Genomic DNA, 24,150 nt, shown 5'->3' on the forward strand with positions numbered 1-24,150 from the left:
ACATTTAGAAACTCGTTCACACATGTTTGCAATATAATGTATGTTTTGTTCATTTATAATTCATGGCACGGCTGCGTGCGCAACTGTGTTGATTTAGGCTTTTAACATCTCACAGGACCATTGGATTCTGCCTAACAGCAGTGTAAAACCTCTCTTTTGATACACATTGAAGGAAATGCGCAACATGCGTACATACAAGGCTGCCGTCTGGACGTGGTGCAGAAAATAAATTGCATTAAAAATATCTGCTTACTTGCGGTCCTTGAAAACCCTGTAAACAAGAAGTAAAACTGAGAAAAATGGCAACATTTATCACATTTCAAGAATAGATTATATGCTTTGCAAGCAATTTCATGTTATGTTGGATAGGGTGGGACAATAAGCAATTTTTCTTTGCAAGCAATTTCATTGGGGTCTCGTGCCCTCAGCGAATTAATTAGGGTCTCATGCCCTCAGCGCACACTTGGATTACTGCTGAGCAGCACAGCGAGTGTGTGCGGTATCTAACAAAGCAAATCAGGTAGGGCACAACTTCCCATCTAACTATACTTGTGCACTGTGTCAGACAATAAAGGAAAGACAACCGAGACAGATTGGAAGTAACAACAAACAATTACTTCTTACAAACACACAAGCGAGCAATAATTTAAAAGCAAGAAAGCAAAAGGGTGAAAAAGAGCAGATTTAACTATAACATGTATTCTTCTTATTCAATCTTACTTACACAAAAGAGTCTTCTTCCTTCTGTGTCTCTGAGCCTTCTGCTAATCTCTTTTTCTTCCTCTCATGAGTTCTTTTCCTTTTCTCTCTTGAGCCGTCTGCATTTCAAAGCCTTCTGCTTATGAGCTCTTTTTGTCCCGGCTCATGTGAGCCTTCCCCGTCCGCTTCTGCCTTTCTTCTTCTATCAGCCTTCTCTGTCTCTGGTTGGTCCACAGCCGATGGGGATGGGTCCAGGGCGTGGCTTGTGGAAAATGCCACGTCACTCTGAGGAAACGCTCGCTACAGCCTTCACCCCTCTCTTCACGCACCCAAGGCCTTGACGGAAGCTCCCGCCACCTCTATCAGGCACAAGCATTCACTCGTGCAGTCCTGCACTGTATGCACTTTTTCAAGTGTGAAAAGCACCGTGCCACAGGCCACGAACATCAAGCGTCGCATGACGTGCCATTCACATGCATGAAAGAATGGAGAAAAATGGAGAGGGACTCTTTCAGACCGAGGGATGACCGAACGGCTGTGGGGTTGAAGGTAAGACCAATGAGGTGAAGGAGGGATTATTGAAAGGAGCAGAGGAAGGGGGTAACAGACCGATGAGGAAAAAGAGGGATTATTGAAAGGATGTTTGATGAAGGGGAGGTAATTGGTGGATTGAGAAAGGCAGAGGAAAAGGGGGGGGGGAGGGGGAACAGACCGTGGGTGTGAAGGAAGAAAGATTGAAAGTATCAGAGGGGGAGGGGGGAGACATTACACTGGGAAAAGACAGCCGAGCCAACACATGCCTCCCGAACAACCCTTCGACAAGGGATCATAGCCTATCTATGCAAAGACAAATGAAATAACTGATCCTCAGGTCACCTATATGTCTATGTATGCTCTCCCCCTGGGGTAACTTTTCCAAAACTAAAACAATATATTTCAGTATGATCATATTCCAAATGTAGGGATTGCACAAAAAAATGGCTGCCCATTCAAATGTTGTACAGTACATAGGATTTGAAACTGGGCTCTTAATATGATGGACCATCTGTTCAGATGGGAATACTACATAGGATGGGAATGCTGGGGATAAAAAAAATTCAGCCATTTTGCATATGCAATATGTAGATTATCTCGACTCAACGTAGCTTGAGGTAAAGGCAAAACAATTTGAAAGTATGACAGGATTCTCGAGTTTCTCAAAATGTATGAAAGGATTCTCAGACGTCAGATCAAGACAAACAAAGCTGTGACTTGGACGTGGACTTACATTATTTCCACGTCTGCCTTTATTTCCTTTCCTTCCCTGTGGGTAGAAAGTTGGAGATTTAAACAATCGTGATCAGTGTGACCCCATTGTAAACGTGGTGACGACAACGCATGCATATCACACAGTCCTGCTGTGCTTGACTACATTCAGAGTTCTCTTTGTCAATCACACAAAGCAACTGTAAAAGGGCCTCACAGCGGCAGAGGGAAATAAAATGCAGATAGTAGGGGAAATATCTATACAGGACACCACAATTAGACCCCTCCCAAAAAAGGGGGCAGTTGAAATGGTCATATTGAGAGGAGGAAAAGTGATTATACATACAGCTCCTTCTGAATACTTACGGGATAGCCGATAGGTCCAATCATTCCAATAGGTCCAGTAATGCCTGGTCGCCCCTAAAAGAGAGACATTTCAGAAAATCGTTGTCTTATTATCATGAATCTCTTCATAAAATTAAAGTAGAAAAAAAGTTATCAAATCATTCACAGCTAAATCATTCGTACAAACTAAACGTTCTTGCATTTTGATCCAGAGTTAGAGAACTAATGGCAAGTCAACAATCAAACATTTTGTGATCTTTGAGATACAAGGAAATACAAGGATCATTAACACAGGAGGAGGCCATCAGGCCCATCATACACATGCATTTCTGCAATATCCAAGTACCACTCTATCCCAAATGTTTATAGGTACCTATCTATTATGTAATCTCAGTTTTAACCTATCATTTATGATGCCGTTACATTTCCAGGGAGACTGTTCCATGTACTAACTACTTTCTGAGTGAAAGATCTTTGTCATAATTTCATCCTAACTGTTCTTTTCTTCACTCTCAAGCTATGCCTATTGGCCTGTCCCTGTGAATTCTGCTGAAAAACTTTGACGAGCTTATTCCACTTTTACTGCTCATTGTCTTAAACATCTCCATCAGATTCCCTCGCAATTGTCTCCTTTCAAATGTAAAAAGTCCTGTCTCTTTCAACTGCTCCTCATAACTTAATCTAGCTAGGCCCGGAATCAATTTAGGCCGAGGTCACATTTGCCACGGCGGCCGCAGTATTTCCACAGTCACACAATGTAGCAGTCACATATGTTTTTATTTTCGGGGAGCCGCACGGCGTATTTTGGCCTAAATCACATTTGCCAAGGCGGTCGTGGGGTCTCCAAAATGTACGGCCACTAGCATTTATACGGCGGCCGCAGTATTTTCACGGTCACACAATGTAGCAGTCACATATGTTTTTATTTTTCGAGGAGCTGCATGGTGTATTTATAAATTGTGGAGACCGAAAACGTGGGGTTGCCGTACGGTCTTTGATTTGATGTTGCACGGTGACCTTAGGGCGTTCCTGCGGCGGCCATAGAATTTTCAAGGCAGATGCAAGGTGCCCTCAAGGCGACCGCAGGGGGGCCCTAAGGCAAACGTGCGGCCAGAGGGATGGTAACGAATGGGTTAATTTATTTTATTTTTTTACCAGTGTTTTTTTTCGGCTTGTCGAATTGCTACGGCGAACGTACAAATGAAAAAAGTTATAACTTCGCGTTATAATTCCACGGCGACCTTACGGCCTGTAAAATATAGCCATACGGCATCGGGCCACCCTGAGGCCACCTCAGAAACTCTGCGGCCGCCGCACGTTTCTGTCAATTCAGAGGGCGTACGGCCACCGTATCCTCGCCGTAGAGCAAATGTGACTTAGGCCTTAGTCTCTCTAAACAGAGCCCCCTCTATGGCAGCTACGCTCTTCCTCAGATGTGGTGACCAAAACTCAACACAATATTCCCGATAAGACTTTACTAGATTCCTGTAGATGAAGCCAAATATAACTGGAACGGCACTCGGTAGAGCGCATACCTCTGCCAGGCTGAACAGTTTACGTTTTGTATCCCACTAATAGGCTGGATCCCAATCCAGGGCTTCACCAAAATTGAATCAATTCATACTTATCACACACCCAACATGTCCACCGTTTCGGCCGAATCCGTCGACAACATCTTGAAATATCGTGCTATATATAGTTCTTGGCCCTATCTCTCAGTGGTAAAGAATCACTTAAATTTGTTTTCAAATTCTCGTATCCTGATCCGGATCTTCACCAAACTCGAATTGATTCCTCCTTGTCACCCACCCAACATATCCCCAAGTTTTGTCATAATCCGTCCATAGCATTTTGAGATATCATTCGAGACATCGTTTTTAGCCCTATCTCTCAATGTTGAAGAATCAGTTAAAAAAAGTTATTGTATCTGGATCTGGTTCTTCACCAAAGTCGAATCAATTCGTCCTTGTCACACACCCAACCTGTCCACCAAAGTATGTCCAAAGCCATCCATAACTTTTTGAGATATCCTGCTCACAGACAAACAGACAGACAGGGGTGAAAACATAACCTCCACCCACCTTTGATGAAGGAGGTAAAAATACTGGCATATGCCTGACAAGATATTATCTACAATGCATATCTAAATTGTGCTTCTTCTTCCTCCTCCATAGTTTCCTTGGATTGCACTGTCCCACTGGGTCGTGTCACTGAATCTATATTCTTCGTGATATGAATTTTTGAAAAAACATTTAATTCTGGAAAATGATCTGTAACACTCTGTCAAAGACAGCCCCTTCAAACATTCTTCTGCTTCCTCCTTGACACCTAACCTGGAGTAAATTAAACTACATTGAACATGATGCTCAAACCAGGTACCTTTGTAGAAGGTCTCATGATCTCATGATCAATGTATCCCTCCAAGAAAGACTCCATGAAAAATACTTTCCATCCTTCGAAGAGCCACTTGTAGAAGTACAGTCTCTGGAACTCCTCAATCACTTATGAGTGGTCTCCAATTTCTCTGCATCTACTCTCCAGCTTTTGAGGAAAGCAATTGGCTTTCCAGTCATGTCCCATCTACTCTCCAGCTACACCAGGGTTGACCATTCGAACCTGCAAAGCTCTTGTGGTCTGACTTCATAATTCATAGCTTTCTGCCAAAGCCATTATTTGTACCCCATACTATCCAATTTGTCGAACCACCAATTTGAGTTTGGACTTACAATTCTTTCCAGCTCATTAAGATTAATCGGACCTATATCTGTGAGCGTTTTTACTCACAAGTGGTGGTGCTGACTTGTTTGCTTGTTTACCCTTCTCCCTTCTGTCGAGCAATGACCAAAGTTCCCTTAGGTTTTCAAAGCTCCTCAATGGGCCTCAGACTGTACATGGACCTCTCAAAAATGAAATTACCTCAAAGTATGGTGGGGAAAAAAATATCATCACGTCAATGCTCTTGAGATAGGATGTTGTGATATGTTGATGAGGAAAATGGATGTTTAGGGCTGAATAAACAATTTCTATAATTAGTGTTATGTGCTTAGAAATGTTTCATTTACATCTATCAGATATATTATCTCCACTGAAAGATCACCAACTGACCATCATGCCAGCAGGACCTTGGTGACCAGGAGGTCCAACCAGACCTCGGTCTCCAGGCAGGCCCTATGAGAAAAAGTTAAAATTAACACAACACTCATTTTAACTATGATCAAGATTTGTGCTCATTACTGCAATATTAAGGTAAGTTTATGAGATAATGTCTTCATAATTTGTACTTAGATTTCTCAAAAGACCACTGTTTTACCTTTGGCCCAAGAGGCCCTGCCATACCAAGCATCCCCGGTGTTCCAGGATCCCCCTAACGGAAGGAGGAGGCAAAGGTGATGGAACCACAACTCAATTGTCATGAATTCCCAGCCAGCTGCCATTTTCTTGAAAAGCATATTAAACTATATTCTATTCAGTATGCATAATTCCCACAATCTTTATTTTCATCCTAACTAAAAGATGATCTTAAGGGGTTCCATGCTCATCATTGAGTTTTTCACATTGTAAATGTGGAAGGAAAGTGATGGAATATTGATAAGATCAGCAAGTGTGAGGTTGTGTTGCTAACAACAGTGTAGCCAAACTACCACTCACCAGAAGGCCTTTGCTTCCGTTGGCTCCATGTACACCTTGCAAACCACTACTGCCTCTCCAGCCACGGTATCCTGGAGGACCAGGAAGGCCAGAAGGTCCCGGCTCTCCCTGGAAACAACATTTTACTTTTATGGGATACCTTGTCTGTCGGTGTTCTGTCATGAGTTCTGTATTCAAGTCAATCCAGACTGCATTATGATTTGTTTCATTGTTTTTGTGGGTGCCTACCACTCTGCCTATTGGTCCCTTTGAGCCTGGTAAGCCTGTTTCTCCACGAGGACCTCTTTGACCTGGTTTGCCAATAAGACCTTCCAGGCCATCATCTCCATGTTCACCCTGTTAAAAGGAGAAAGATTTGCGATTAAAAGGCAAAGCTAAATGTAGAGTGCAGAGCACAAGAAGAGGAGAATACACAAGTGAATTAAAAAGCCAGAAAAACAAGAGTGAGAATTGCTTTGCAATACATGTCCCTGACTAGTCCCAATGAATATTCGTTCATTTGGGCGGTGTATAATGGCAGTTCGGTGCCGGAAATAATAACAAGCTCAAATAAGCTAAGATCCTCGTCCTCTTGATGACGTCATAAAAACGAATATGACGTCATTGTGATGTATCAGGTTTGCGATAAATTATCTGTGCTAATGCCCGGCTTGATTCCCGCAAACAAAATTAAAACAGCTTGCCTAGTTTCGGAGATAATGGTATAGGCGATTTCCATTAGCAGCACTATTATGACGTCAACTTTTGTTCTAGGAAGAATTTCCAAAATCGGAGATGGTTACTGCCTGCGCGTGGGCTTTCTGCATATACATGGCAAGTTTCACGAAGATCCGATGAAAACTCTGGGTTGTGAAACAAAAAATGTCAAAAAATAGGAATGACGTCATAAGAATTGATATGACATCATAGTGATGCATCATATACATGTGGTAATTCATCTCTGCTAATGCCCTGTTCGATTCCCACAAACAGAATTCAAAAAGCTTGCCTAGTTTCGGAGATAATTTTTTAGGCGATTTGCATTAGCGGAGATATTTTGACGTCATAACTTTTTTTCTAGGAGGAATTTTCAAAATCGGAGATGGTTACTGTCTGCGCAGGGTATTTTTACATACATATGCCAAGTTTCAGGAAGTTTCGATGAAAACTGTAGGCTGTGAAACAAAAAAGTTCACAAGAAGAAGATGAAGAACAACAACGTGAGTAAGACTTAGAGATCCTCCACGAGGATCTAAAAATAACCCAATGTACATCCATGAAGCAAAAATATGCTTACGGCATATGTGCATATATAATACATCGTCATACAAAGCAAGTTGAAGGCGACAAAAAATGGGTTGGTAGGAATCAAAAGCGGGGGTTTGTTTTTTTAAACCTTGGCTTGCTGTGATCGCAGATTTGCGACAGGGTTTGAAAATTGTTTCAATTTTTTTTTAAGTTTGGTGATTCATCTAACTTGATACCCAAGTTGTGTATTATTGCAAATACCACTTGAAATTCACAGACCTATGAAAAAATAAATTAAGCAACAGGGAACCGTGCGGCCGTAAACAATGCAGCACGCAGATGGTGAAGCAAACGTGGTAAAACCGCTATTCAATATGTTGACTAATCAGCAACGAAAAGGAGGTTCCAAGTAAGACAACATACATATGCACATAACATTTCTAAAACAAAGGACATTTCTCAAAATTTTATTTACTCTTTCAGTTCCGTCTGTGACACGTGATGTTCAGCCCGCCGTCTGTGACACGTGATGTCATATTTACTGCAAATCGCGTCCCCACCATAAAGAGCAGTGTTACCTGGTTTATAAAGACCAAGTGTTGATAAATGGGGATGAATGCTATACGATGATCTTAACAAATCTTGACAATAAAACTTTGAGAAATGTTCATTCATTCACAAGCAGCAAACCGCATCATGGTATACTATTTCATTAATTCATTTTCCTTATTACGGTTTGAATTTGGAATGGTAATTTGTGGACACATTGTATATGAATGAAAACAATCTGAATCAAATACTACCATTCAAAATACCGATAAATATCACAGTAAGAAGTCGAAGAGCAAATTGTAAAGCAAATAGGCCTTCCAATTGATTCAGGGTGAGCACAAATGGTAGACGAGAGGAAGTGATAATGTGTACGGATAAGGATTGAAGGAATTGGTCGGTTGGGTGAAGCTCATGACTTCACCCAGCCAAGTCAGACTAGAGCGGTACCTTGCATATCGGATAGAAATCAGTACTGATCCCTCACTCTGTGTGTGAATCCATGCAAGTGGAATGGAAACTAAACATTGAGTTTTTGAAATTGTTTGTATTTTCCATCCAATGCGGGTTTTAACAATACGAAAATGGGTCTGTGGGCTTAAAGAAAGGAAACGGGTCAAACCCGCAAAATACAGGTCACTTGCCATGTAAGCATCGTGATTATATCCCTGGGATCATTCCATTTGCACTGGGCCATGGACTAACACCCAGGCCTAAGGCCTGCTGATCTCTGCTGCTTCATACAATGGTGGAGTCAGGCCAGTTGTCCAACCAGTGGCTGTAAAGCAGTGGGGTGGAGTCAATGCAGCTGAACACTGACTCATGTATAATATGTGATATTTTCTCAGTCTAAAAAGGGGATAACTCTGTAAAAATTTTTTTTTATGGAACGCCCTTCTTCCATCAATTTGTTCTGTAACTTGTCATAATAAAGCCAGGTACCAAGTTTCAGTTGAATAAGTTAAAGGGTATGGGGAAAAAGTTGGAAAACCCACAGGTGGGATGGATGGAATGACAGACGGACGGACAGACAGATGGAGACCAAACCTATAGTCCCCTCCGGTGAAACTGGAAGGGGACTAATAAAAAGTACAGGTGGCAAACAAACAACTTGTAGAACTACTGTTTCTGCAAAAAAAGAACACACAATAATGACAAGAGGACAAGCATATAAATAATACTTATACAGGGTCATCATCTTTCGTATGCAGTATATAGCTGCGGGTTAGCATCAGATCTTCCAGGGATGTGACTCTGCTGCTGATGCATTGCCCCCTATAGGTTAGAGCAGGAATTTGTAATTGGTTCAGGGTCTCAGCGATAACTCATCTACTCTTTGCGAAGGACACCGTGGGATATTTTATGTCCACCAACTAATGCTAGGTTATACAGGGTGACATAGAAACATTGAAGCTATGTAAATATTGTTTTAATCAACATTTTTACTGTTTTAATACACGTTTTAAATGTCAGTCGATTTTTTTTTCTGTTTTCGGATTTGGGCTTAAGATTGCTACGACTTGGATCATTGGAAGACCACACAAAAGGTCTGCTGCTTTGGAGTTGTTCTTTGCAACTCATTCAACTGTTCAAGGTCAGACAGCATTGAAACATCAATTCTGTATGAAGGAAGCTCTGTCTGTATGAATGAACTCCTGTATGAAGGAACTTCCCATCACAGAGACACATGTCACATGTTCAAAAGGACAATTATGATCTCTCTGGCCAGTGTATGTCAGCATGTGGTGTTGTGCCTCGACTGGACACTAGAGGGTGCGATGAGGAAAGAGTTCAGGGTGAGAGGTCAGGAGGTGTGCCGTGCAAAGGTTGTTACGTTCCGATGTTCAGTTTAATAAAACCATTGGAGAACATTGAATTCCTAATTCTTGGAGTATTTTATGACACAACACAGCCATGGTGGCGCAGTGGGCTGTAAAGCTCAGAAGGAAAATATACGTTAATTTTTATAGGGGTCGCCCCCTATGTATAATGGCAGTGGGCAGGACCCGAGAGGAAGACTCTGCCCAGGAGGAAGAAGAGAACTCAGTTGACTCGTATGTATGGGGGGTTGAGATGAGAGAGTCCACCAGAGAACGTCCTGCATGAGAGTCAAGACTAGAGAGTCCAGGGAGACAACCGGATAGTCGAGACGAGAGTCACTAGGAGAGTGCACGAGAGAAGATGAATAGAGGCTCGTGATTCCACTGGTGAGAACCAAGAGAAGCTCGTGTGCAAGGAGGACAGATACCTCGCTTGGAGGAGAAGCCTCGTGGGGAATTGACCCAAGCTGGGATCACCCTGTGTTTTTGGAGGGCCTGGAGGAAAAAGGACAAAATTGGACCACGTGGCCAAGTTGTAGGCCTACCCATCACTGGCCCTGCTCATAACTGGTTATCGTCTCCCTCCTGGTCTCTAAAGTGGACACCATTGAGTCCTGCGTTCACCCTGCGTATCTTAGCGAAAAGGGAAGTCCCGCCTGCATTTTTGTGTTGGAGTATAAGTGCTATTTGTGGTGTCTAGTGGGTAAGGATTTGAGCTTTTATTTCTCCTCATTCTATACTTGGTACTTGGTAGATTTATCCCTTTTCACCTCAAGGTATGGATCTCAGGTTGCTGTTAATTTTGTTACCTCTGATGCAGATACTATGTTCCTTGGTATGCTGTTCCAGGGTGTCGCCACTTTATTATTAAAGAAGTATTTATGATGATCATAACTACTTCTTTCTTTCATTAGCTTTTGGGGGTGACTGCAGAGGACTTGGTTAGGTTTAGAAAAAAAGAGCATCCCAATCTGTTTGGTAATCACCATACAAAGACTTGAACGTCTCCATCAAGTCTGTCTTGTTCCTCCTGGATTTGAAAGATTCCAATTCAACTTCTTCTGGAGTAAGTTTCAAGCATTTCCTTTGGACTTTCTCTAACTTTGTGGTGGCTTTTACTAACCAGGGATTCCATAACGTAGAAGCGTATTCCAACACTGCACGTAGCAGAGAGGTGTACAGAACAATAAGCCTGTGCTTCGAAAAACCATGAAAACATCTTTTGAACGTTCCAATTTTCTTGTATGCTTTCTTGACAAGCACAATGATATGTTTAGATGGTTTCAAGTCATTTCAAATTAGTATTCCTCGATCTCTCTGTTCTTCAACCATTGAAAGATAAGTTCCATTTGAGGAGTAGCTGCACTGTATTGCTGCATTGATCCGCAGCACGATACATTTATCAGCATTGAAGTTTAAAAGCTACAGGCAAGACTACAGGGCCAAGGCATTGAGATCCTCTTGTAGTAAATCACAATCTGACTTCCTGGAAATCTATCTGTACAACTTAGTGTCATCAGTCAACATTTTTGCTGTGCTCGCGACACATTCAGGAAGGTCGTTGACATGCAGCAAGAATATAATAGGGCCCAAAATAGATCCTTGAGGAACACCACTGACAATAGGTAACCATGAAGATTTTCAATTTCAAAGCACAACACGCTGTCTACGATGGCTTAAAAAGGCTTCCAGATAAAATAATAGTGGTCCATGGATACCACAGTGCTTGAGTTTATACAGCAGTCTTTCATGTGGAACAATCTAAGCCTTTTGAAAAGACAAGATAAATAACATCAACTCAATTCTTATTTTCAAAGGATGCAATCCAGTCTGACAAACATTCAATCAGTTGTGTCACACACGAAACCATTGAAATACATGCTGGTTGCAATGAATGATGTTATTTGCTTTCATGAAGTCTGACAGTTGATCTTGTATGATTCTTTCCATAAACTTTGCAACTTGTCTCATCATTGAAATGTGTCGATAATTGTTACAACTTGAACACAATCCTTTTCTACAAAGAGGAACAAAGGCCTGGTGTTGGCTTAACAACGGTAAAGGTGCTTGGCTTAAGATCCGAGGGTCTTGAGTTCAATCCCCTGTTGGGCTGTTGAATTAACACCAGATAGAGTTGACTCAGCCTGCCATCCTGCTGAGGTTGGCAAAATGAGTTCCACCTTACTGGTAACAGAGTACTGCTCTCCCCCTCTGGGCTGGTGCTTCTGCCTTTCACCTTTCTTGGCTTCACGCTGTGCAAACAAAGGCATTTAGGATCATCGGTATCTCCCGTGATGAGGCTGAGTCTTTGGGTCTCTCACCCTCTCACCGCAGACAGGTCCGTGGTCTTTCTGTCTTCTACTGTCTCCTCTCCGGCCTGCCCTTCCCCTGCTCTGTCTGAGATATGTCCCCCCATATATTTCCGAAGGGTGCTCAAGGTCCGCCAGCAACCCTCTTCTGGGAAAACTATCAAAATCAAGAATCACTGCTCACCTTCACTCTTTCATTCCTCTTTTCCCCACCTTTGGAACAAACTCTCACACTCTCTTCAATCCTAATCTTCCCTTCAGGTCTTCAAAACAGCTGTTCACCACCATCTCTTATCGTCCCCCATCCAAAACCACGATCTTTTCTACCTCCGCGAATCCACCCCAAAACCACCTCCTTCAAATTACCTGCTTTCCTTCCTGAAAGTCCCTGTTGTGTAAGGACCTGAAAGTCCCTGTAGTGTCCATCTTATTTACCCCATGTACAGTGGGGAGAACAAGTATTTGATACACTGCCGATTTTGCAGGTTTTCCCACTTACGAAGCACGTAGAGGTCTGTAATTTTTATCAGAGGTACACTTCAACTGTGAAAGACGGAATCTAAAACAAAAATCCTGAAAATCATATTATATGATTTTTAAATAATTAATTTGCATTTTATTGCATGAAATAAGTATTTGATCACCTCCCAACCAGTAAGAATTCCGGCTCTCACAGACCTGTTAGTTTTATCTTTAAGAAGCCCTCCCATTCTCCACCCATTACCTGTATTAACTGCACCTGTTTGAACTCGTTATCTGCATAAAAAGCTGTCCACAATCAATCAGACTCCAATCTCTCCACAATGGGCAAGATCAGAGAGCTGTCTAAGGACATCAGGGACAAAATTGTAGACTTGCACAAGGCTGGGATGGGCTACAGGGCAATAGGCAAGCAGCTTGGTGAGAAGGCAACAACTGTTGGTGCAATTATTAGATAATGGAAGAAGTTCAAGATAACAGTCAATCTCCCTCGGTCTGGGGCTCCTTGCAAGATCTCACCTCGTGGAGCCTCAATGATCATGATAAAGGTGAGGGATCAGCCCAGAACTACACGGCAAGACGTGGTCAATGGCCTGAAGAGAGCTGGGACCACAGTATCAAAGAAAACCATAAGTAACGCACTACGCCATCATGGATTAAAATCCTGCAGCGCACACAAGGTCCCTCTGCTCAAGCCAGCGCATGTCCAGGCCCGGCTGAAGTTTGCCAATGACCATCTGGATGATCCAGAGGAGGAATGGGAGAAGGTCATGTGGTCTGATGAGACCAAAATAGAGCTTTTTGGTTTAAACTCCACTTGCCGTATTTGGAGGAAGAAGAAGGATGAGTACAACCCCAAGAACACCATCCCAACCATGAAGCATGGAGGTGGAAACATCATTCTTTGGGGATGCTTTTCTGCAAAGGGGACAGGACAACTGCACCGTATTGAGGGGAGGATGGATGGGGCCATGTATCGCGAGATCTTGGCCAACTACCTCCTTCCCTCAACAAGAGCATTGAAGATGGGGCGTGGCTGGGTCTTCCAGCATGACAACGACCCGAAACACACAGCCAGGGCAACTAAGGAGTGGCTCCGTAAGAAGCATCTCAAGGTCCTGGAGTGGCCGAGCCAGTCTCCAGACCTGAACCCAATAGAAAATCTTTGGAGGGAGCTGAAAGTCTGTGTTGCCCAGCGACAGCCCCGAAACCTGAAGGATCTGGAGAAGATCTGTATGGAGGAGTGGGCCAAAATCTCTGCTGCAGTCTGTGCAAACCTGGTTAAGAACTACAGGAAACATCTGATCTCTGTAATTGCAAACAAAGGTTTCTGTACCAAATATTAAGTTCTGTTTTTCTGATGTATCAAATACTTATTTCATGCAATAAAATGCAAATTAATTATTTAAAAGTCAAACTGTGATTTTCAGGATTTTTGTTTTAGATTCCGTCTTTCACAGTTGAAGTGTACCTATGATAAAAATTACAGACCTCTACGTGCTTTGTAAATGTGAAAACCTGCAAAATCGGCAGCGTATCAAATACTTGTTCTCCCCACTGTACCTCGCCCCAACCCTCTCCCTTCCACAGATCTCCTCATGTTTCTGTTCCCTACTGTTTTTTCCTTCCCACTCCCACCCCTCTTGTCTCCTGCTCCCCTTGTTGTGCATTTCTGTGTGTTAGCTCGCATATGAGCCTCGACAGTCTATACAAAAAAAACAAAATTGCATCAGCGGTACAGCTGTGCACTCAGAAAATGATGCAGCCAAGCAGCCACAGGCTGCATTTGAATAAATAAATAATAAGAGGAACAACATAAGTGTCATGCCATTCCTGTGGTAACTTTCCAAGTTGGAAGGAAAGCTTAAAATAATAGTTCAGAGAACATTAAAATCTAAAACACTTCGTAAAACACTGACATGAATTCCATCAGGACTGCTTGCTTTATTTCCTTGAAGTTTTTTGAGCTTGCCACGAACCACACTTGATGAAAAGTCCATATCCGCAATATTTTCTTTGCAAGTTTCATCAGGCAAAGGTAAGGATAAGTCAATCGGAGGTTCATCAGTCGTTAAACTTGTGAAAAATAGATTCAATCCATCAGCCTTTTCACCATTGCTTGTGACCTTTTCCCCATTGTGATCCAAAGAATCAATTGTTGAAGAGGACCATGCAAAATTCCTGACACAAGAAACTGTTTAGGGTTATCCAGGATGCGATCTACGAGTGATTCTTCATGATGTTCCTTGGCATCAAACATTGCTTGTTTGGCACTTTATTTTGCCTCAGAGAACAAGATCTTGTGAATATCTAGACCAGAAGATTGTGATTTGATCCATCCTTTCCTTTTCCTCTTTTTGCGTAACTTCATCGATTTGTAGCATGTCCAAGGGGGCTTGTGTCTTTGGCCAGGTTTGATGAACTTATGTGGCATGTGTTTCTCAGCCAGTTTCCAGTACATAGTTACAAAGGAGCTCCACTGGGTCTCAACATCACCACCGCTAAGTAGATCCACCCAGTTTATATCTCTGACATCTTCTGAAAAGGCAGCATAATCTCCTTTGGAGTACAAGTACACTTTCCTGTGGGCACGATTTACATTTAGGATTAGTCTCACTTCCACAAAGATAACATTATGATCACTGGTGCTGAAACATTCCTCCACTGATACACGTTCAATAAGGTCTTCATTGTTCGTGAAAAGCAAATCCAAGATGTTGGCACTTCTTGTTGGTTCTTTCAAAACTTGTACAAGCAAATTTTCAATGATGCTTTCTTTGAATGTTTGTTCAATTTCATTGTGTGCACATCCTGACTCCCAATCAATGTTGGGAAAATTGAAATCTCCAATGAGTAGAACATATCCCGTATTTACAGAGTTAATCGAATCACAATTCTTTGTAACATTGTGAAAATGGCCTCGTTTAGGTCGATAAGCGATTGCATCGAGCACAGCTGTATTTTGAACAGAAATGTTCACCCAAATAATCTCAGCATCTGTGAGACCTGGTTCATACAAAGATGGGTTTAGCACGCTCTCAACAAGAAGTAGAACTCCTCCTCTTCCAGTATTTATGTATGTACCCTCTAGATAAAAGCTAAGATCTCTGTCTCGTCTGAATATCCTATATCCTTCCACACAAAATTCATGATAAAATACAGTCAAGTATAACCAGGTTTCACTGATTGCACAAATATCCAAATCATTATGTTCTTTCATAAAATCAGTGAGATCCACAAACTTGTTCTTCAGGCATTGAGGAATAAAATAACACAATTTGGGAGGCTTGTATTCTTACAGCCAGAAATAAAAGTTGTGGCGTTTTCCTTTTGTGCACCTAAACTTTAAGAATAATTTATACTCGATCTCTTTACATCAACACAAGAGAGTAGTAATTTATGAAGAGGAACAGGGGATGGAGGAGTTTCAAGATGCCTTTTTACCAGCCTCTTCCCCTTTAATACAACTAGGATCCGCCACACATTTCTTCTTCAGTTTCTGCCGGAGAGAATGTAGTCTTCCTCTCTTTCCATTTTTGTCATGTCCTGTCTTATGTAGGCTGACGCTCTGTCGAAAGATAAATTTCTCACTTGGTGAATGCTTGGTGCATTTCTCAGGCAGTTCCTCTTTAACTCATCACTCTCAAGTGTAACTCTAAGTAGTCTTGGTTTCCCGTCAGATCTCAGTCTACCGAGCCTGGCATGCAGAGTTGGCTGACCAATATCCACATCAAGTTATTTGAATAGTTCTTTGACCTAGTCAGCATCTTCAGGAGCATCTTTTTCAGGAATCCCACTGATGACAAGGTTGTTCTTTTGCTTCTCCTTCTCTCTAGGTTCATGGTATATAAGAGTAAGTTCGGTACTAAGTTTATCCATGTCATTCACAATCCGATCCATCTTAGAATTTGTCTCCAAGATATCTACCTTGACTATCAAAATCTGCTTTGTCTGCCTTGTTGCTCATGCAGACTCCAAAGAAGACATCCTTTCTGACATTGCTTCATGATATTTGGCATATATATATATATATATATATATATATATATATATATATATATATATATATTTACATATATATGCCTTGCTCTGTTACAACAAGAGCATGAGGAGACAGCAGTTTACTTTCACAAGCTTTACAAAGAGGGAGATACCCAACATCACAAATAGTAAAGTGCACTGATGGGAGCACTCAACACTCACACCCAAAACTTTGTTTTCAATCCAGCTGTCATTGTGTACATTTTTGTCTGACAATTTTGTTAAAAGATAATGTTGTCATCATCCTGCTATTATCATGTTGCAGTCATATGTAAAATGATGAAAGATCAAAACACAACAAATATTGTTTTGTTTCAGATATTTGTTTTTTCATTTAGCAAATTTTCCAATGTTGAAAATATGTTGTTTTTTTGGTTTGTTTCAAAATTTGAGATATCCATTCAAACATTCTTCATTCACAATGCCATCTTAATCCTCTGTGCTGATTTAACATTTTACAACAGAAATATTTTCCTTGATGTTACATCCCTGAATTGAATGAAAAGTCCAATAAAAACTCTGTGAAGGTCTCTAATGTTTATTACCCTGACGTTTGACTCTGTCAATAGGAGGGGTTTTCAAATTTTCTCCTCCTCATCCTCCTCACATTTACGTCATTGCTGTGATTGGTTGTCAGATCGTCTACGAGATCAGTAACCAATCACAGCTCGAGCGTTTCAGAGCTCCTGTCAATCATCGAGTTCGGCCACGTCCAGGCATGTGGTCAGTCCGTCTTCACCGTTTAAACAGTCACGCACAAAGGACGTGTCTTCGTTTGGACATGTCTTCGTTAAGATATGGATAGATTTGTGTTTCTGTCACCTTTAACTACAATGTCACCTTACATTGTATAGTCAAGCTGATAGGAATTTGTATCTACATTTATTTTATCGAAGAAATCAACGTCATGACATACAAGGGGTGGGGGTCGCGTATCGTCGCCATCTTGTATTGTCTGGTAATCAGCTATGTATTATCAATATCATTTAGTAATCGGCTTTTATTTGACCTCATGATCATTCGTGGTATTCAGCTTGTATTGTCTGGTAATCGGCTGCGCAAGTATCAACATCATTTGGTAATCAGCTTTCATTCAACGTCAGGGTCATTTGTGGTATTCAGCTTATGTTAGGAAATGTATATAACACCATACTAAAGTGATTGCACTTATGTCACAATTCCTCATACCATCACACACACACACACACACACACACACACACACACACACACACACACACACACACACACACACACACACACACACACACACACACACACACAGACACACACCATGATATACAAATGGTCAAAACATACGGGATATCCATCTGAACCATCTTTTCCAGGCAGTCCATCAGTTCCTGGTGCACCTGCATTTCCCTCCAGGCCCACGTCACCTTTTGGTCCCGGAAGGCCCAACATTCCCTACAGCAGTGTTATGTCAAGAGTCATTAACAATGAAGACAACCGGGAGATATTGCATGCTTTATTTAAAAGTGTATATATGAATCGGTAGCTTCAAATATAAGAAGACAAAGAGCCATGTATATAAATGAAAAGTTTTCACTCTCATTAAAAAATATATCTGCTGGAAGGAGTTTACCGGCATTCCGGGTTTTCCTGGTGCCCCAACAACTCCTCGTTTCCCTCTGTGGCCCTGTGGTGCCATTGGTTGTTTATAGGTATGGAGGGTAAGGGAGTAGTATGTGTGGAAAAATGGACAAGGTAAGTTAAGGCAAAATGCAAGCTACACCAAACCTGCTGCTTTAAAGTATGGATTTATATCGGATTGGATATTTACCCATTTCAGCACATTTTGTACAACGTGGCAGCTGTAATACGGCTGCAGAAGCAGTTTTAATAAAAGATCAAGGAACGGTGAAAATCCACTCTGCTATGTGGAGCGGACAGATAAAGGACAGCAATGCCGACCAGAATTGAGCTTGGGCCTTCAGGATTGGAAAATGCTGCTCATAAGTCATTCGAGTATCGTTTGATCTCAGTAAAAAGATTCCTGAATATTTTGTGCCATTGGGCAAGAAACAGTCCCCAAGACGACTTCAATCCACATAGGTTTTCTCCTACTAATCGAATTCTAAGCAAAACTCTTAAGCAAAATATGAACAGTATAAGCCATTTTATGCATAGAAAATAAAATAAAATAAAAAACAGAATTATATATATATATATATATATATATATATATATATATATATATATATATATATATATATATATATATATATATATATATATATATATATATATATATATTGAAAACAACATTTAAGACTTAAGAAATTGTTATATATGTTAATGAGGGTTGTCAACTTCGTTTTGAGTTTGAACAGGAAAATGACCAGATTGAAGGTAGGAATTGATATTATTTTTCCATACAATTAATTTTAGCTCAACAATCTTTGTCCAAAGTACATTTGACATCTTTTGAGTCCCCACAGCTGAAGTTCTTTTTATTGCTTCTCAAAATACTCTCCCACAGCAATCACAACACCCTCAAAGACATGCCTACGGATATTCTAGCAATGCGGTTCTTGTTTGAAACACATCCTATACCCATTTCCAATATAACCAAAACCACTTGGCACATTACATTTTCAGCATTGGCAAATTAGCAAGCCACCCCCCCCCCCACTCTCTTTCTGTGGGGAGCTACACTCCATATAGCTATGTAAACTTGTACACCATGATGAGGTTGATGCGGCTCAAGAATGCCTTAGTTCTGAGGAGAATACCCAGACAGCGACTGGCCTTTGATGTGAGTTTGGTGATATAATCCTTCCATGCTAGATTATGGCAAATAGTGAGGTCAAGGGGTTCCAGAGACTGCACCTCATCCAGTCCAGAAAAGTGGATTGGATAGCGTGATTGCCGATCCTTGTGGAGAGACAATATGAGAGAATGTGACTTGTTGATGTTGAATGTCTTGCTCCAAGTAGCTGACCATGTCCAGGTCTGATGAAAGGGATTCAGCAGTGGCCAGCCTTTCACAAGTGAAGTATTGTTTTCGCTCAGGGTGGAGACATTGTCAAAATTATAAAGTTTATTTTTAAGAGAATCAGACAGATCATTTAGGTAGAACAAGAATAATGTAGGTCTTAAGATGCTGGCTTGTGGAATCCCAGCCTAAAGGGAAATGGCGTGAGACAAGCCACAATCAAGAGCCACTCTCTGTTTCTAGTCTTCGAGGACATCAGCACACCACTTAAGCAGGGGGCCCTGATTCCACTAAAGGAAGACAACTTAGAAATCAGGAAGTGATGCAAGACAGTGTCATTCCAAGCATTTACTCAGACTGTTTTCTAGGTTTCTACAGTGGTGTGTGAAATGTCCAATTTGTGAGAAACGTAGCGAGCAGTTAACATCCGGTCATTCAAATTGATCTTTTCCACCTTGGAAACTTCTTCTTATCACATGATACATATGTGGGATGGCTTTTCCTTGGATCATTTGGCCATTCTTGCCTTAAATTCAATAGAGCTATCCCCACCAAGAAAGTATCATTAGACCTGTTCCCTTACAATGTCCAAGTGTCACATCTATTGAGAAGTCAGAAATGTGGTTTTCCCAGAAAAGGTCGTTTGATAGTTAACCCCCAAAGCTCAATTAATAATACTCCACTGGACATCTAGGGGTTGTTCATAAATATATGTTTGAGAACAATGAAGGAGTTAGAATATTGGGATTTTTTGCATTGAATGTCATATTTCACATTTTGATCTTCAGCTCAAGCTCAGCTGAGAGGGATGCAGATCAGATCATGACGTGTGCATATATGCAATAAGAAACATCCAAGTTTGGACGATTGTGCATGATAATCCATGTAATTCTGAATCATGCACATACCAAGAAGTATGCTCGTTTCAAAAAAATAAACAAACAAAAAATACATGGAATCTTTATTTATGTACAAAGATCTCAGGTGTCCTCATTTCAAGAATGAGCTCAAAATTGTATCATTATAAGCACGTCAAATCTACTACACATGGGTGGATGATCCAATTGTAACAGTGTGGTTCGAATTTCTGCTCACCAGTTCAGCTCTTCTTTGAGATTTTATTTTGACCAATATTGATGTTTTAAGTTTCTCCAAGAACCTCAACAACCACACGCAAACTATACAAATCAATTTTACCAAGAATAATAACAAGAGGCAAATGTATATAAAAAAAACATACAACATAAATACACACACATGTATGTGTGTATATACACTAAACTTTGACACCTGTTGAGCACCAGATAATTCCCAGGCCCAAGCCTGTGGTCGAATGGTGAGGATATCAAAAGGTACTTGCCTGGCGTCCTTTAACTCCTTTCGGGCCTTTTTGACCAGATAATCCCACGTCTCCCTGTAGGGAGATGAGCAGTCAGTTCCAATCTAAATATGATGCCATAATACAAAGTTGTATTTTTAAATCCATTATTCCAAATGGATAAACATTTAGGTAAAAAGCAAAATGTAAAATTTGTACAATTTTAAAAGATATTTACGTGAAAAATGAACGATTGAAAATGTAACTGAGATGTATCACGGTAAAGTCGAAGGAGTGCAAAACTTTTGCAAATAAATAAATAAATAAAGGAACAGAAATCTTTCCCATGAACTATCTTTATGTCACATGTACAGGGGATAAGTGGCTGGCAGGATAGCCTTGATGTATGCATACTCGACTATGGGCTGTCGAGCCTGGGTGTGAATCCCAACCCAGCTATAAACTGTCATCCCGGTGTTTCGCATGCAGGGTGATTCATCAATGTCTATGTGCCATTCTTCGGATGGACGGTAAACAGGATGTCCTATCTGGCGGCATTTGTTGGTGGACGTTAAAGACCCCACGGTGTCCTTCACAAAAAGTAAGTGAGCTATCGCTGGCACCATGGTCAAATTTCAAATTCCTGCTCTAACCTATGGGGGAGGGGGGCAGGGCACTGCATCAGCAGCACAGCTGTGACCCAGCAAATGATGCTGTGCAGACATGTGTTTCATACGAAAGAAGAAGAATGGATACAAGATTATGAAATGTGCACATGACTAGTTTCTAGTATATAGAGCATTGATAGGTTTGAATAAAGTTTGGTAAGTTTGACGAGTTCAGGTTGCATTAGAGGAGCTGTGAAAGGGAACTGGAAGAGAAAAGGAGAGTTAAAATGAAGAATTAATCATAAATCTTTTCTTTGCATTTCAAATCAGAAAGCCATACTTAGTAAGTTATTATAAAATGTTTTAACTGCAGTAAAGCGTTAAACTCTGCTGCCAACAATCACTTATTATCTACAATGAAGAAATAGTCTTGCTCTTGAAGTCTCGTGTCGATGTGCATCGGAGGATGGGTAGAAAATGGAAGAAATCTGCAGCACAAAATGTGTAGTTCCCTCTCTTTTGCTCTGACGAAGGGTTAATGCCTGAAACGTCGGCGCCTCCTTGCTTCTGATGGTGCTGAGCATACCCCAATCAACATCTCGTTGATTTCATCCATTAATCATCATAATCTGCTGTAACTTGATACAAAATCACACTGCATGTCGAGATGCCATGAACGTACTCATTTAGGCGATCTAAGACAATGCACTTTGAATATAACTTTCATGAAAGATCTAGGAGAAACCACACATCCTCACCAGATAAAAACACACCATATAATCAATGGTGTGCGCCACATGCAATTGAAAGAAAGGTACAGAGTGTTCTCGTGGTGTATGCAAAAGAGGGATTATAGGGGTGTCAACCTAACTTTAGAAAATGTTGGTTAGGGGGATGCAAGTGGTGTTGCTTCGTAGGCAGTGTTTAGTGCCCATTGCAAGTTGCCTTGGAAATAAACTAACAAAACATGTAAGCCATACCAGATTACCCCATCTGTGAAGGTCATTAGCAAACCATCTAGGCTTTCAATGGCAATCCTCTAGTGACAAGGTAATTCTCCTTGGAGTAGCTTGGTTTACAAAGGCTTAGAGTACAATGTTTCACACTGTGACATTCAGTCAGACTTGAAGCCGTAACCTCTGAAATTCCAGTCCAGTATCTGCACCATCACATCGCCTTGATAAGTTATTACGGAAATTGCACCCTCAGCTTTGATCTGCTTAATCTGGATTCATTCTCGACCCAACTATAAACTGTAGGATTGATGTTTCGCAAACAGGCCGTTGCACCACAAAGTCCCTCGGATGAACCTTAAGCCGGTTATCCAATCAGCTCGCATTAGTTGGTGGATGTTACAGATCCCATGGTGTCCTTCGCAAAGAGTAAGTGAGTTATCGTTGGTACCCTGAACAAATTACAATTTCCTGCCGTAGCCTACAGGGGACACTGTACCAGCAGTAATCATAGCACCCCCCCTCCAGAAATGATTCAACCTGCGCTCTAAAGTTGAAAAGCAGAGTTGTGTTATTTTTTTTCAAGATGTTTGTTGTATATTCTGTCTCTCTGGATTTTCTATACCTTAACAAATAAAAGCAAACCTCAGATAATTTTGCATGAATATGGCAGATTTTTTGAGTTCTTCCAACCTTCTTCAAGTTTGTATTTACAGAAGGCATCTCCAGGTTGCCCTGCCATACCAGTCTGACCCATTTTGGAGTATTGAGCAACATTTTTGGGGCAGGAGGTATTTTTCCGCATCAGCAGATATCAAGCTTGATTGTTGTACCAAAGCTTCTCCAGAAAGCAAATGAGGAGGGCTTCAAAAGGATGAGAAGGTGAAAGTCAAAGGACCTTGCCTCACTCCAGCTTATTAATATATATTTTTTGCATGAATGTTGATTTTTATCACTTATCGGGATTAGGACTCTTTAAAATGCACTTGCATTTGAAGGACCAGGTAACATATTCAACTCAATTGAAACATGTTTGATGACTTTCCATCAAGGTTTTGCTTTCATTAATGCTCCTCATTTTGTTTATAAGGAGCTTCAACTACAACCATCAACCTTTCACCATCCTGTACCTCCATTCATGTCTCCAAGGCTGTTCACTTACTGGAGGTCCTTGTGCCCCAATTGAGCCCTTTCCTCCCTCCACTCCTACATCACCCTGAAACGGAAGTCAAAAGTAAAATTTGTGAAATTGTCTTAATGTCTTAATTAATAAATTGTCTTAATTCATAAAATTAATGTAAAATAAAAAAATTAATGTAAAATAAAATTACATTAATAAAAATACTTTGATGAAAAACAAAGCAATCATCAACCAACTTACATTTCTTTCCATGAAGGCCAGCTTCTTACATTTCTGGTGTTTAATTAATATCACATTTGAAAATTCACAAAAAAAAACAACAATAAAAAATAGGTAAGAGGGGTGGGGTTGACGTGGGTAAAAAAGATAATGGTTTTGGATGGGGGATGATCTGAGATGGTGGCGAATCGAGATGGCATCCCACAAAAACCTGGTTGGGGGGGGGGCTCTTTACCTACTAATGTCCTCACTACAATTCATGCAAAAGTATAATACCAATGTCTCCTGATGTCTTTGTCTTGCATGCCTTAATCCATACCATGAGAGATTTTTGTCTGTCTGTCTATCTGTCTGTGTCACCATTTTTTCTCAGAGGTGGCCAAATGGATCTTGGTCAACCTTTTAGAGGTTCATCAGTGAGTGCCGGGAAGTGTTTTCAACAAAAAACATTTTTTGAAAAGAATATATATATATATATATATATATATATATATATATATATATATATATATATATATATATATATATATATATATATATATATGTATATATATATATATATATATATATATATATATTTTATTTTTTTT

At 40.7% G+C, this 24,150-nt stretch overlaps 1 protein-coding gene across 10 annotated transcripts in view; it reads right to left on the reverse strand.

Moving 5' to 3' along the window:
* Positions 1-24,150, reverse strand: part of COL27A1 (collagen type XXVII alpha 1 chain) — a 216,149-nt gene that overhangs the window by 32,408 nt on the left and 159,591 nt on the right. For 9 of the 10 annotated variants that reach the window (XR_015051287.1, XM_085855093.1, XM_085855095.1 and 6 more), the window contains 11 exons: positions 23,363-23,416; positions 20,682-20,735; positions 17,969-18,022; positions 17,683-17,790; positions 6,166-6,273; positions 5,938-6,045; positions 5,600-5,653; positions 5,395-5,457; positions 2,311-2,364; positions 1,967-2,002; positions 254-271 (listed from right to left, as the gene is read on the reverse strand). Coding sequence is in view for 8 of the 10 variants with exons in the window: in XM_085855093.1 (XP_085711219.1) it covers positions 254-271; positions 1,967-2,002; positions 2,311-2,364; positions 5,395-5,457; positions 5,600-5,653; positions 5,938-6,045; positions 6,166-6,273; positions 17,683-17,790; positions 17,969-18,022; positions 20,682-20,735; positions 23,363-23,416 (711 nt within the window). In the remaining 2 variants the exon portion in view is untranslated. Of the gene's footprint in view, positions 1-253; positions 291-1,966; positions 2,003-2,310; positions 2,365-5,394; positions 5,458-5,599; positions 5,654-5,937; positions 6,046-6,165; positions 6,274-17,682; positions 17,791-17,968; positions 18,023-20,681; positions 20,736-23,362; positions 23,417-24,150 lie in introns of all 10 variants that reach the window. The other variant, XR_015051288.1, reaches the window with a different exon arrangement.

The sequence above is a fragment of the Eptatretus burgeri genome, chromosome 14 (assembly GCF_056783735.1).
Source record: "Eptatretus burgeri isolate ZD-2024b chromosome 14, Ebu_testis_v1, whole genome shotgun sequence".
NCBI classification, from domain to species: Eukaryota; Metazoa; Chordata; class Myxini; order Myxiniformes; family Myxinidae; genus Eptatretus; species Eptatretus burgeri.